Here is a 14,914-nt window from a genome sequence, read left to right as displayed (position 1 = left end):
TGAATGCAAAGAGAACTAATGAACTCTGTGTTCAAACCCTACAGCTGAGACCAATGTGAGGAAGCTTTCCACACATCCAACATACTCTGAATGTTCACTGTGGAGAGAAACTATTCTTCTTTCTTTTTGTTTTTTCAATTTTATTTATATAAAATCTGCAACGCCAACAGCACAACAGCAGTCGCCTCAAGGCGCTTTATATATATTCTCCACTAATGTCTGATTTCATATGTTTCAGCTCTGACTTCACTAAAGATGATAAAGATCTTGATAACCTAAACAAATAAGGCTTCATAAAAGACCAAACAGGACTGCTGATACATTCTGGATGACATTAATGACAATATTATCCCTTTACAAAAATTATAGGGCTGAATCTGGTGGTCTTGTGCAATTACATTTTGTAATGCTTTTAAACAGCAGCAACAACAAACTGGAAATCACCGATACCGCTGAGTAGTTGACCCAGTTTCAAAGCTACGTTTGCTGTAGCTCTCATACAGCCATAAGATCTCAGACTAAATAAAGATCACTTTTAAACCATAACATGATGTCTTTATTACATGATTTTAAGACAAATAAACAATTCTGGAGTCGTGTATACATAATAATTGCATAACATTAATAAACATTTTTATGTATTTTTATTTATGAATTATTTTCATTCTTTTCAGTAGATTACATCAATATTTGATAGTTCCTGTGGTCAGACGGCGATGCAATGTTCACACGTTAAAGGACTTTTATTCCATCTTGTGGCACATGGTGAGCTTATCTTTATTGGCCTGGAGGTTATAGAGTCTAACAATTTTACCACGAAGATAAATGGTATGGTGATTTGTTCAACAGTATACAGAGGTGTGGACTCGAGTTACATGACTTGGACTCGAGTCAGACTCGAGTCATTAATTTTATGACTTTAGACTTGACTTGAAAAAATGTTCTAAGACTTGTGACTTGACTTGGACTTTTACACCAATGACTTGGGACTTGAATTGGACTTGAACCGGTTTACTTGAAAAGACTTGATATTTTACCCCAAATACAAAATTTAACATGCATATTATATAGAGATTGAAAATGTGACGTCATTCACGGGTAGAACCGCAAAGGATTCTGGGAACTCGTGGCAAGCGGTACTAGCGCACGCAGGCTTTCAATTAAAATCAGTTATACAGCGATAAAAAGAAACACAAGAAGCTGTTGTATTATTAACTGCAATAGCCGGTCGCATGACAGCCACGGGAAGCCGACGGGTAAAGAGATCGGTTGTTATCGGATTACCTCGTTGAAGAGAAATTGTTCAAGCCATGTTTCCGAAGTAACAAAGAGGCGACGGGTGGCCTGGATTGCAGCCATTCAAAGGTCAAATATAACGTCCCAGAACACTCCAGCTCACAGGTTAGTCTGCTCCAAGCATTTACACGAAGGTCAGTGTTTTTTAGTAGTTAATACGTCATTTTCATAACATAATTGGTGATATAGGTTACAAGCAAGTCTGGCGCTGAACAGAAATTGTCGCGCTATGCTCCTTTATTTATTGTGCATAAATAGTGAATTGTCCTGACACAATATTGCGTTTCGCTTCTGTTATTATGGTACATTGACAAAAACATATACTTTTATTCACAGGATAAAACAGGTTTTTTGTATCACTAATTGCCCAGTACGATTACAGCATACAGTATTATTGTCACTGCTACATTTCTGTGATGCTACCAGAAATTATTTCCACTACTAATTAATTACCGTTGAGCTCAAAGGTCCTATTAATAAACGGTTAAGGAATGTGTATTTATGACGACAATTTGTGAGACTGGTAAACTTATGATACGTACGATGGTCTTTACTTTCTACACGGTGCATTTCAAGGTCCTGCACCCATCCGTCGGTAAACTGTACCTGGGCTTGTTACAGTGACCTGAAGTTACTAAACTTCATGAGTGTATGCACTCACTCCAAGAACCGTATGATTATAAATATGCATATAAATATGCTAAGATGAGATAGCTGACTTCATCTAACTAGCAAATGTTGTCCAGGCTACGTTGGTGATACAGTTTTTTTAATGTGTATGATATTTTTGTCATGCGATTTTAAAGCCAGTCCTACAACCGCATCCAAGAATAACATGCAGCTTATCTCAGAACTGTCGGTGAAAATTATTCTTGGAGCTAGGTTTAATTGAGCTGCATTTTAAAGAGGTGCAATTTCACAATTTGTGTATATTTTCTAAGTTCACTATTTTGTCATGTGTTGAGAAAAACACAGATTTTAAAATTACATGGTCTAACATTTACATTTAGCATATAACTGCAACATTATTTTTTCGTTGTTTTTTTTTTTTTAAAGACTCGAAAGGACTTGAAATTCAAAGTTTCAGACTTGTGACTTGACTCGGACTTTTACACCAGTGACTTGAGACTCGACTCTGACTTGCCTGACATTACTTGAGACTTGACTTGAGACTTGAGGATAAAGACTTGAGACTTACTTGAGACTTGCAAAACAATGACTTGGTCCCACCTCTGACAGTATATTACTGTACTGTATGTATGTTATGGCTCAAGTTGCAGTTGTACAAATACATATTCATTAAAATGACATTCAAATAACGTCAAAGTGCTTTTCATCTACTGAGCTTTCACTTTTGAACCTCATTTGACCCTTTTCATTGTATGTTTGACATCTCTAATTAATTTCTCATTTTGGCAACAGTACAGTGAATTGTATAATAATGGTTTAAAGATGAATCAAGCTGTTCTTTTTAAGCAAGGTGAGGTTAATGTTAAAGATCTGTAGGTCTTTTTGCATGCTAGCCAAATAAGAAGGCCCAGAGGGCCAATACACAGGGACAGACAACCATTCACACCTCGTGGAAATTTGGATTATCCAATCTAACCTATCCCCACAAGCTGCATGTCTTTGGATGGTGGGAGGAAGCCGGAGTACCCGGAGGGAACCCACGCAGACACGGGGAGAACATGCAAACTCTACACAGAAAGACCCCGGCCTGACGGTGGAATTGAACTCAGGACCTTCTTGCTGTGCGGCAACAGTGCTAACCACCGTGCCACCGTGCTGCCATGACATCTGGGATAGGCTCCAGCCTTCTTTTAGTATTTTTAGTCAGATGGCAAAAAAAGATGATGTCATCAGCATAAAAATGCACACTGAAGACCTGAAAAATGAACGTAAGAATTGGACTGAGCTACAGGAGTGGAGAAGGGGACTTAAAGTAAATAAAAACTTGAATATTTCAAGTATCAGTTGATTTAGCATACAAGTTTTTCAAAGCACTAGAGGTTCTTTTCCACTGATGACATCAGAGGGCTGCCTCGGCCTCAGGAGGTGTGGTAACTCCCCACGGCATGCTGGGTAAATAGTGTGCCAGCCACTCCCCCCAGCTGCTCCTTGGCTCTTCTTCTGTCTCCGCCCCTCCTCGTTTCACTTCCCACCCTCCCACCACCCAGTCCAGCTCTTCTTTACCGCCCCCCACATCCTGTCTCTCCTCCCTCAGAATCACACTGTAGCGCTTTTTGGACACTCCTTCTCCACCTCTGCTCCTCTCTCTTTCTATCCCCCGATATCCTTTTTGACCTCCATCTTCTTCAGACACTCTGCACTCCTCCACCACATCCCTCCATCCCTCTATCTCCTCCTCTTTGCTTAACAGACGGTACAAAGTCTTCTTATATACTGCTCGCTCCTCCTTCCCATTTCTTTCTCCTTCTTCCTCCCTTGTTGCTTCTCCACCTGCAGGTTTTAGAATGACAAGCTGTCCTTGTTTCCTGTCTCCTTCCCCTCCTTCACCTACATCTTCACTTTGCATACCTTCTCCTGCCTCTCTGTGGACCAAAAGAACAGAGCGATAAAGCGCCATTACTCCTTCACCTCCCACTCCCTTCCCTTCCACCCTGTTGTATGTTAAAAGCATCAGTCCTTCACTTCCTCCTCTTCTCCTCACTAACCGCAAACATAGAGGCTTATACACTCTCCTGTACCAGATGGCCATACTAGCTAAAGTTGCCAATATACATGCAGCTGATGCCACACAGAGCACCAGGCAGCCCGCAAAAAGCCAAATGCAGAACACCCCTGCAGGCCTGGAAGAAATAGATTTTTCACGTTCCTGTTTTTCATCGGGGCTGGATTTAGTGGTGGTGGTGAGTGCCTCAGAGGCTGTGGTAGCCTCAATGGTGGTGGTTGTGACTATGTTCATTGTTGTTGTTGGCAGTGTTGTAGTTACAGCAATAGTTGTGGTTGTTTCAACAGGTGTTGTTTGAGTTTTAGTCAAATGTCTGGCAGTAGAAGTAGTAGAATGAGTGGTCAAGTCATGAAACCCAACTGTTGTTTCTGTTGTTGTCTCTTTGTGTGAATACTCTGACCATTCAATAAGGCTGGTGATAGCTTCATGCCAGGACCTTCTGATTGTTGTGTGCATTGTGTATAAATCTACAAATGTTGTGGAATCGAGAGGAGAAGAAGTAGAAGGAGCTGTGTCTGGAGGAGAAGTTGATGGATAAAAAGAGTACTGAGTAGTTGGCTGGTAGAAATCTCCTCGTGGACCAGATGCTGAACACAGATCGGATTCTTCCAGACTTGTTACAGGTGTACCTTTGTGCCGCTGGGGAGAGTCACACACCTAAAAAGACAGTGACCATTTAAAAATACTTCAGGTATAGTTTTAATATATATAATCTCCACCATTACCGATGACCCCACCACACTCAAACACATCTTTATATAGAAATGTCCAAACAGAAAAAACTGTAAGGCCAAAATGTGAGCAGCTTGATTTGAAAGGTAAGTTTCAGAAACTATGTTTAGTAGCCTCTATAACCTAAACCCTAAGTGGTTTACCAGTGACTTGTTGGATTTTAAAAAGTTAATAGCAACTGTGCAGAACCAAAAATGCCCACAGTCTTTGTGTTCTTTTAGATGTGTCTGTATTTGTTTAATTTTTCTGTTTGTAGTACATACCACGCTTTCTACATCAATCTTGATATCAGGACCATCCCGCACATAGACGTTGTGTTCATAGTCATCAAGGTACCTGCGCAAATAACCAAGGGAGCAGGTGCATGACCAGGGATTGGCTGAGAGGTAGAGATAAGGTACCTCCTCCTTTTGGCTGAACCATTCATCGGGCATCATGCTGATCTGTAATGGAACAGAAACTTTAACAATTTTAGAGACAAATAACTGCTGTGCCATGAGTGGCTGCAGCTGAGAGAAGGTTTAAACTTGTATTCACATACTCCTTGGTGTGTATTTCCCACCTTGTTTTTCTCCAGGTAGAGAGTTTCTATGGCTGGGAGGGGGTGAAGCATACTTTGAGGAAGCACCTTGATGTGATTAGATGACAGGTCCAGGATCTAGAGGGAAATAAAGAAAAAAAAATGTGACATTGAAGCTACTGAAATACAAAAAAAAAATCAAAAAATCAGCTGATTGATGCACCTGAACCACAAAAAAATCAACTTGCTCAATTTTCTTCTGTATATTAATTTACATGAATGCACTTTCTACTGGTTTGAGTCTAAATACACAAAAAGTTTATTTAAAAGAAAATAATCCACACGTGGACACTCACACCAGAAATCAATTTTATACTTTGTACCCCTCTTATATCACGTTTTGCCTTCAGAGTTGCTTTAATTCTTCATTGCATGGATTCAACAAGGTTCTGGAAACATTCCTCAGAGATTTTGGTCCAATTAAAAAGAGAGCATCACACAGTTGCTGCAGATTTCTCAGCTGTTTATCCATGAGGTGACTCTCCAGTTCCAATACATCCCAAAGAGTCTCTACTGGCATTACATATGATGACAGTGGGGACCATATGAGTAGAGTGAACTCATTCACATGTTCAAGGAACCAGCTTGAGATGATCTGAGACTTGAGACATGGCATGTTATCCTGCTGATTTTGCTGATTCTGACCATACAGATCTAAATGGATCAAGTTTCTGCCATGTGATTGGCTGATTCTATAATTGTATTAACAAGCAGTTGAATGTGTGTATTTAACACATTAGCTGGTGAGTGGAAATGAATGACTTCAAGTCCAATCAAGTTTTGGCCATAATGAAAGGGAGCCAAGGACCACTTTGCTACACTCTTACTTCTTGAATCTTATCAGCTATGTTTCTCACTACCTTCAATTCTCAAGTGTTGATGACATGACACTGACTGTCTGTATTTTCTAAACCTCCTTTATGATTTTGCACATACTGACCTCCAGCTTAGTGAGTCCAGAAAAGGTGTGATCACTCAGAGAGTTGATAGCGTTGTTTTCCAGGTAGAGTTCAGTCAGACCTGGGCAGGCAGAGAAGGAGCCGTCAGGGAGGGAGGTCAGACGGTTTGATCCCAGCCTGAGGACACTAAGTGTGGGGAGAATGGGACTAGCAGTCGGGATTACCTCTGGAACCTGGACAACAAAACATCCCTTTGTATTAGAAGCTGACTAACTTCATGTTTTCTAAGATTCATTTACAACCACTGTTGACTTTGTGGCCACTGTACAGGCAGACAGAAACCTTGTTTCCTGTGAGGTCGATCTCATAGATCTCTGGGAAGACCTGGAAGGAGGACCAGGACAGACTGGAGAACAGGTTACTGGGAAACAACAGGATCTAAAGATAGACAGAAAATGTGGAAGCCTTTAGAGCTGTGGTGGTTTCCTGTAAAGTGTCATCTCTTAAACAGGAAATTTGTGTCTCTGCTTTGGTCTCCTCCTGTCAGTCAAACACTTGATCCATTATGGGATTTAAACTTTTTTTTCAACACTTTAAACAAAATTTTCTCATTTTCCTCACTGCATGTGTTAAAATAAAGAGTGTTTAGCTGTGTAAGTGTATGGTAATTGTCTAGCTGCATGGAGAGATTAGCTAAACGTTTTTGATATTGGCTGTCAGTCTTAGCTGCAGTTGTCACAGCGGAAAGTCTGCAAATCCCAGATAATCATTTAGTTCTTGACAAAGATCCAAAATGGTCAGTTTGTCAAAACAAAGATATTAAAAAGTAAAGAGCAAGACAAGAATTTCTTCATAAATATTGTAATTACGAGAAACTAAGTCAAGTTTTACATTTTAGTAAATCCTGTGTATTTATTGGGAAAGTAAAATATGCTCACCGAATAAAATACCTACTTATAATGTACTGGTGTAACAAATTACAAAAAATGGATGCCAGGTTCATGGATATGGATAACGGAACCTAAAATGTGTTATAAGGTTGCTTACTGTGCTGCTTATTACTGTAAATTCTCAGAATGCTGCTGGTTTTTAAAGTCTGTTCAACTTCCTAAATTTTCATTCATGTCCTTTGTCAGTTTTTCTACTTTATCAAATTAATATTAATATTTACAGGTGTATCTTTTCTATTCACTAAATGTTAATTCGTCATCATTAGTATATTACTAGTTTAAGCAGTTGTAAGAAAGACATTTCTCTGCAGAAATTAATTAAACTCCGCTCATTCTGAAATTTCTGTTTTAAAGATAAACTTCAAGCCAATTACAATAAAAAATAATAATAAAAATAAAAAAGCTCCTCGAAGGATTTATGTTTGTCATAATAAACATGTTTATTTATTAGTCACATGTTTTTAACTCATTCATCATCATTCTAATTTGTTTAAATTAAATTTGATGTCTTAAAATGGTTTAATCTAATTACAGAATTAAACTATAAATATAATTTCACACTCACAGTTTTTTTTAAAAAATTAAACGGAGTTATTTCCTTCACACTTGACTTCCTGTGGTTTGTGGCATTACCATTGTCGTGGGTTCAAGCCCCACTGCGATGTCGCTGAAGCCGGCTGCTGTGCAGTTCTCCCTGGGCCGGTGGTCCTTGTCCCGGTCACTGCGGCAACCGGCCACTGCTACTCCCATGGGAACACAGGACAGGAGGATGAGAAGGAGGAGGAGGTGCCGCATCTTCACTGAGACTCTCAGAGACTGTCGGTATGTCTCAGTCTTAGAGAAGAGATGGAGAAAGTGAAGGAGGAGATGCCTGGTAGAACAGGAAGTGAGCACTTCCTGTGTACGTGTGTGTGTGTTTTGACTGACAGCTACTGAAGCAGGAAGTGTGATAACTGTTCAGTTGACAGATTGTGTATGTTTGACTCTCCAGCCTCACGGCATGTGTGTTTCGATTTTTTCATGTCTTCTCGACAGCTTCCTCTTTGAGTGTTTCACATAATGTTTACTTGCATGTTCAAACTTCCTGCTGTTGTGAACCAGAGTCGATAAGGATGTTCTGAAGCATTCTGACAGCAGAGCTGCCAGCACTGATGTGTGGGTTACTGCAGGAAATCTGTTGAGTCAAGCGGTCTCTGTTTCAGTTAAATCCAACTGATGCGGCGTGAAAAAATAAGGCGTGTTACATTTGAAACTTCGCTGAAATAAAGTTGGATCTGCTAAAGTGAATAAACACAGTGAATAAACACAGTGTATGGCTGCAATGAACAACGTCTCCTCCATGTAAGCAAAGGAGAAAGTCTTCTCCACATCTATCCCAAAGGCAGTACTGATGTAGCCTCGGAGTAGAGCTGCTCCTCCTGAGTGTCAAATTGTGCCATTTTAGGTTGTCAGGACATTGTGAATACCCAACACTGGACAAGGAAAAGATGATGGCTCAATGGATAGAAGGATACTTTGTGACCGCTGTTAACATACTTTAACAAAGACATGTCAACCTGGCAACAAAGAAAATTGAGTTTTTAAAATAGAGGCAACCCAACATTACCAGTATGCATAACACTACGCTTCATTTATGTGAATCTATGAATAGTTGAAGCTGTAGAAAACGGAAGTGGCCATTCTGCAGTATTAAATAGGTAAAAATGCTGTCAGCATTTATGGCTATGAGGCCTGTGTCTACTAAAAGGCAAATTGACTAATACAGGCCTTATTCACCCATTCACAAACACATTCATACACTCACTTCAGTAGCTGTATCAGGCCCAAATGTAACATAGTTTTGCAGGGAGCTAAAGAACATGAACATTGTTCACCTGGCCTCTTCATCAAGCTTGACCCTGTAACTTTCTAAGCTGGATCTGCATCCATAACGCCAACGTTTCTGGATGGGGTCCACCTCCCTGGTCCATTGAAAGAAAACAGCCAGGATACTGCACGGAGGTGCAGGTGAGGTTGAGGTGATTTGGCCAAGTGGTTCGGTTGCCTCCTGGGCACCTCCAATTGGTGATTTTCCAGACAGGAAAGGAAGAGACCCCAGGGTAAACCGAGGAACCTTTGGTTTCACAACAGAGAACAGAGATTCTCAGGTAGTTTCTGGAGCTACAGGAAAAGCTGGAGTGGTTGATAGAATTGACTTCAATTTAGTTAAAATGAAAAACAGTGTTACACTGAAAAAAAAAATAGAATTTGTGAGTTTGGGACTCAAATTTAAAGCACATGGATTTGACTTCTAACAAAGCAGCCATCAGCCAACATGATAAACACTACTGCAGATTGGAAGATACACCTGAAAAAGCTTGTTTTACAAGAGAATACAAAGATGCATTGATCTAAACTAGTGTTTTTTGTTCCAGGTAAAGGTTCCTGCTTCTGACTGGCAGCTGCTGTTCCGTTATCATGTTTTTATATTAGGTTGCATTTTTTTTAAATTCATATAAATGCATTAAGTGCTACCTGGGAAGAGACCCTGATGTAAATCCAGAATTCAATGGAAAATTTCTATATGCCATCTGGTCTGAAACCCCTCTTGGGAATCCCCTAAGAGCGACTGTGTTTAGTCCACTGCCACTGTGACATTGCCTTAAAGGGAAAATAATTAACATACAGATGAATTCTACGTCACATTACGCACACAAAAAATGCATAAATGTACAGCTCTTTTTGCTTGTGATCTTTGCAACGAAAAATACTTTCCGCTTTGTCGTTTCGATTCTATCTGAGTTGTCATTTCTATTCTAGGACTCATTTAAAGCAACTCTTAAATGGGGAAACTTGTTTGCACCCTGGAAAAACACATTGTTGCCATCCATAAATTAAACTTCTGGGTTATTACTTAACAATTTTCACTTACTACAACAAACTAATAGGAAAAGTTATTTTCTCAAACAGGCAGTGGATCTTGACCAGTAAACAGCAGGCTCATTTTTGTCATGGAAATCATTTAACAACAGCAAAAAAAAGACAGGTGGTGGTCCTGCACCCCCTCATCAACAAGTTGGTTAAGTAAATAATACCCTCACGGGAAAATCGATATCTCTCTATGAGCACACTGTCGCGCTGAGCTAAAGGATCCTGTCTATCCCGCAATATATGCTGGATATCAATCTTGCACCTTCTGCAATGGGTTGGTCGCGTATACGGACAGGACATGGCTGCGACAGGCTTCCCAAATCCACCTTCGCTTTTATAGCCGTGGTCTCTCATCTTGATTACATGAAGTGATTTACAATTACTACTCTGAAATATGAATTACATCTGAAATAATCACATACATGTAATAGAATGTTAATAGTACATTTCCCTTTTTTAGGAAATGACCTGTATGTATCTGTATGGAATCAATACAAGGATCAAGTGCTGCATTATCTTTAGTTACATTGATGTTATTTATTTATGGTGAAACAGTGGTGGAATATCGCTGTTGCTTTCGTATAAATGAAGCGGACATACCTGCGTGGCCGCGATCTAATCCTGTTTACATAAAGTGAACCTGCTCCAGAGCAGGTTTACGCTTACGGCTCTGTTGCTATGACAGCAAGTCCCGGATGAGCTTCGGGGAACCGAACGATCCAGGATCACGCGAAATCGTCAACAATCTAATCCAGCTAACTTACTTAGCGAGGTACGAAGAACGGGCCCCTGGAAACTACACCCACATTAATGTTTTGTTTTGGGCAGGGGGGTGTTTGAATGCACTGACACCTCTCAGCTTCCATAGCCATCCTTCATGGATGAAGACCCAATAAAAACACAAGAAGTGAGTCTTATTTTGAATCTTGGAGACAGTTTATTGCCATCATGTTGTCTGCAGGTAGAGCCTGAGATTGGTTCCTGATACAACCAAAACAACAACAAAAGACAACCCAACACATACAGAGAGAAAACAACAACAATAACAAAAAAGCAACTGAGGGGGTCTGGGCCAACAGGAAGAGGGCTACACCATGATGTCATCATATCCATATCCGTGTTTCGAGTTCTAAAGCGATAACACGCCGTAATGTCACAGATTCTGAGGTCATGATTAGAGCAGAGGTGCAGGGAATGGGCACAGCCTGTCAGTGAGGGGAGTTCTAGAATGTTCTGGAATTCTGCCGAGTCATGGCTGCTATGGCAACACCCCACCCCCTCCAAGTCCCTCCCCCATTCCACCTCAAAAAACAACAAAACTAACCAAAGAAAAAGAATAATGACTAAAATCAGCTTTATGAAGTAAAACAAACTTTACTGTTTGATTCTAAGTTAACCCACAAACACACAAACAGATGCCCAACACACACACACTCAACATACACAAACACATACACTAACTCAACGGTTTGCGTGAGGGCAAAGAAACTCCCTTTAGCAGCATCCACAATAACCAAATATTAATGACACGTATAACTTTAGGATAATTATATTAATAAGTGATGATGACTGATGACATCATAAACCAAAGGTCAAACATGGAGGTTGGTTAAAATACGCAGTACATGATGTGATACACAAATGAAAAACAAACAGCCAATCGGAGGCCCAAGCTGGAAAAAAATCTAAAAAATAAAAATAATAATTAAAAAACTAATTTTCCCATCAGGCCCGGCAGTGGAAGCAGGTTTAGAGATTGTCCTGTGATTGGTCAATTCCAGAGATTCTGCTGACATCATGCTTCTCAGGCCAACTGCAATCACTTTCATTTTCATCATAATTATCGTCATCGTCATGGCACTGACTCCCTCTTGCAGCAGGAAGGAGCGCTGCCATTGGTTGGTTCTAACCTTTTTATGAAAAAAGCCTTAAAAGCCACAGAGCTCATAGTTGCTCCACTTGTTAACTCCCAGAATCCTCTGCTTTGAGTGGGTGGAGTGTGCGCAGTATCGCCAACTCTCCCAGCCCCTCTTGGCAGTAAACTTGTCTTCATTAATTCAGTGCGAATAAAACGCACATAAAACGCTGCGTTCGCTGTGACGCAGGAAGCTGGAAATTTGTTTCCTATCTTAAAGATGTGAAGTGAACACAACACCAGCAAAAATATGTGTGTGTAAATGTCATGTTTGAAAAAGAGAAGAAATTAAAAGCAACCTGAAACAGGTGGAGGCCACAATTTCCAGGATCCCTACGTGCCAGGAAGGCAGCAGTGAATTTTCCCATCCTTCTTGAATTGGATATAATGTAAAAAGTGTCACATCCTTACAGCAGGAATCTTGTATCACACCTGACATGCTGTAGTGTCTGTTACTTCTTCAAAAACAAAACGCTTACTGTATATCAGCTTCTTCTCTCCCTCAAAACCTTCTCCTTCTCAATACATCTCCCAGAATTCCTTGCTTATCTAGCCCTACATAAACAAATCCATCCCTTCATGATTATGTCTCTGAGCTCCAACATCAACTCCCACCTTGGGACATCATCATGTGTTACGCATCACTTGCATTTCCCACGATTGCCAGAGACGGTGAACCTACCGTCAGGACATTTCACGTGTTTAAAAATCAGATTTAACACTTCAAATATACACACACAGCTCTTAAAAACAAACATCTGACAGGTAAGACAAGCGCAGCACCTACTACTACTCCTCTCTGCACCTCTTCTTCCTCAGGGGCCCATTTACACTCGCCGTTCTCACCCTCAACTTCTCCATTTTTGTTTTGCTGTTTTTGCAAATGCCCCATTGGCACTTATTATTCCTGCACTGACGCTTTTACCCTGACTAGCAAGTGCCGCACAGCCGCTTTCTTTGGTTTGTAGCACTCAGCGATGCTGCATTCAAATCACATGGGAGAAGATGTAAATACAAGTTTACTGTTTCTGATTAAATTCCTAATCATCAGTTTGAGGGTTGAAGTGAGTTTAACAAGCTGTACAATCTGTAATTCCCATGGAACTTGAATGCAGCGTAGGCTAGGCGAAGCTCACAATTTCACCTATTCTTCACCTGCTAGCACTAAAAGCTAAAAAAAACCCCTCATCAAACACAAAAACACCACCCTGCTAACTGACGTCCTTTATCTTTAAAACAAAATTAGCTTCACCAGCAGACATGTCGGCTTTAAGGCACCTCGTTAACACAGTGATCAACGCCCGAACATCAGCCATCGGTGAAATTTAAAAAAGAAAAAAAAAGCTAAATCATTACGTGATCAAAGTCTGACAGAACGACAAACTCCATAAAATAGAATAAAACAAATTGAAATTCAATTTTTGCACGTCAGCATTGCTAACAGCTCACCTGTGCTAAGCTAAAAGCTTCACAAACACACGCACAGCAGGACAGAGGATACAGGGTGTGTAAAAGTGCTCAAATGCACACACGTGCACACACAACCACACTCTCAGCCGATTCTCTACAGCATCAGGATCACCCCATGTCCCGCAGTCAATCAGGAGCCTCCATGTTCAGGAGGTCAGAGGTCAGATCGGTGTCTCCTTGTTGTTATTGTTGTTGTTGTTTTTGAGGTCCGGTGCGCTGAACTGCCGCCTCATCCTGGGCGGAGTGTTGAAAGCCCACACCCCTGGCGGCGGCACAATGCCCAGTAGCATGTCAGCAGGAAGGGCCGGGGCCCCTGACCGCGGCAGGCTGTGGTAATGGGGGTGAGGGTGAGGTCCAGGTTGGAATGGTGCATTGTGGGGGTTGTAGTAGGGATGGTGGTGGTGGTACTGATGGTGCTGGCGTTGATTATAAGGGAAGCCTCCGTCTCTGTCTCTGTCCCCGTCTCTGCTTCCTCCTCCTCCTCCTCCTCTGCCTCCTCCTCCTCTCTCCCCCCCTGGCCCAGGGGAAAACCCCCTCCTCTGTCTTGGTCGCCCCTGGTGACCACCGTTGCCACCGCCGCTGAAGTGCTGGTCATTGTCGTAGCTCCCGTTGCCCTGTGGCGAGCTGTCCAGGGAGTTTCGGCGGTAACGACGTTGCTGGTTTTGGTTGTTGCCCTGGTTGTTGTAGTGGTAGCCACCCTGGTTGCCCTGGTTACGCTGCTGCCAGGCACGATGAGGGCTGGGGGTGCGCATGCGAGGAGGCTGAGCTGGGAAGGGGAGGGGCAAGAGACCAGGGAGTTGACCTTGTGGGGGAGGCGGAGGTGAGGGAGAACCTGTAGCTTCTCCTCCCCTGTTCTCCTTCTGCTCACCAGCATCAGTTCCTGCTCCTCCTCCCTCGCCCAGACCCAGAGCTTGCAGGGCAGCGCTAGCGGGTCCCCAGGACAGCCGGTGGGCAGGGTTACTCTTAAAGGGGAACTTGAGCTTGCACTCCTGGGGAGGGATGAAGCGACCGGTTCCCGGGAGGTGGATCGGGACAGTGGGGGTGTTCTGACCTGGAAGAGTTGGAGGAGCAAGGGCTGGGGTCAGGGCACAGACTGTAAATAAAAGATGGACACAGTACAAGCAACCGACTCAACTAATTCCAGATCATTTGATAGGTTTATCGATGACGATCAATAGTGGGGACTTCTAATGGAACTTTCGCCATAACGGTACAGCCACACCCCCGTGCTCACCTTGGCTTTGGTTCTGTCCTCGCAGCTTCTTGGTGATGTTCTGCTGCTGCAGGTTCAGGAGCCGCTGCTGCTCCTTTTTCATCCAGCGGAGCCGCCCTCTCCTGAATGCCGGGTCCTCATCCATCAGCCGCTGAACTCTGACCTCTGGGTGGTTGGGGCAGTCGTCGTCTTCGTCCACGTCCCCGTCTCTCTCTCTCTGAGGGGATTCTCCTCCCTCACCATTCATGTCGTCGTCC

At 42.1% G+C, this 14,914-nt stretch overlaps 2 protein-coding genes across 6 annotated transcripts in view; both read right to left on the bottom strand.

Moving 5' to 3' along the window:
- Positions 1–3,181: 3,181 nt before the first annotated feature.
- gp1ba (glycoprotein Ib platelet subunit alpha) lies at positions 3,182–8,077 on the bottom strand. The gene is made up of 6 exons (XM_026149420.2): positions 7,783–8,077; positions 6,542–6,637; positions 6,241–6,432; positions 5,283–5,378; positions 4,984–5,163; positions 3,182–4,645 (listed from the first exon to the last, which is right to left on the bottom strand). The coding sequence occupies exons 1-6, from the start codon at positions 7,942–7,944 to the stop codon at positions 3,326–3,328; spliced, it is 2,046 nt and encodes a 681-aa protein (XP_026005205.2). The 5' UTR covers positions 7,945–8,077; the 3' UTR covers positions 3,182–3,325.
- Positions 8,078–12,809: 4,732 nt separating this feature from the next.
- The window catches only part of LOC113010288 (kinesin-like protein KIF1C), a 33,198-nt gene continuing 31,093 nt past the window's right edge, over positions 12,810–14,914 (bottom strand). For 3 of the 5 annotated variants that reach the window (XM_026149303.2, XM_080299088.1, XM_080299087.1), the window contains 2 exons: positions 14,679–14,913; positions 12,810–14,537 (listed from right to left, as the gene is read on the bottom strand). In XM_026149303.2, the coding sequence (XP_026005088.2) occupies positions 13,606–14,537; positions 14,679–14,913 (1,167 nt within the window). In that variant the 3' untranslated portion in view covers positions 12,810–13,605. The remainder of the gene's footprint in view (positions 14,538–14,678; position 14,914) is intronic. The other 2 variants (XM_026149312.2, XM_026149321.2) reach the window with 2 other exon arrangements.

The sequence above is a fragment of the Astatotilapia calliptera genome, chromosome 3 (genome assembly GCF_964374335.1).
Source record: "Astatotilapia calliptera chromosome 3, fAstCal68.1, whole genome shotgun sequence".
NCBI lineage: Eukaryota > Metazoa > Chordata > Actinopteri > Cichliformes > Cichlidae > Astatotilapia > Astatotilapia calliptera.
This window is presented reverse-complemented; position numbering and strand designations above follow the sequence as displayed.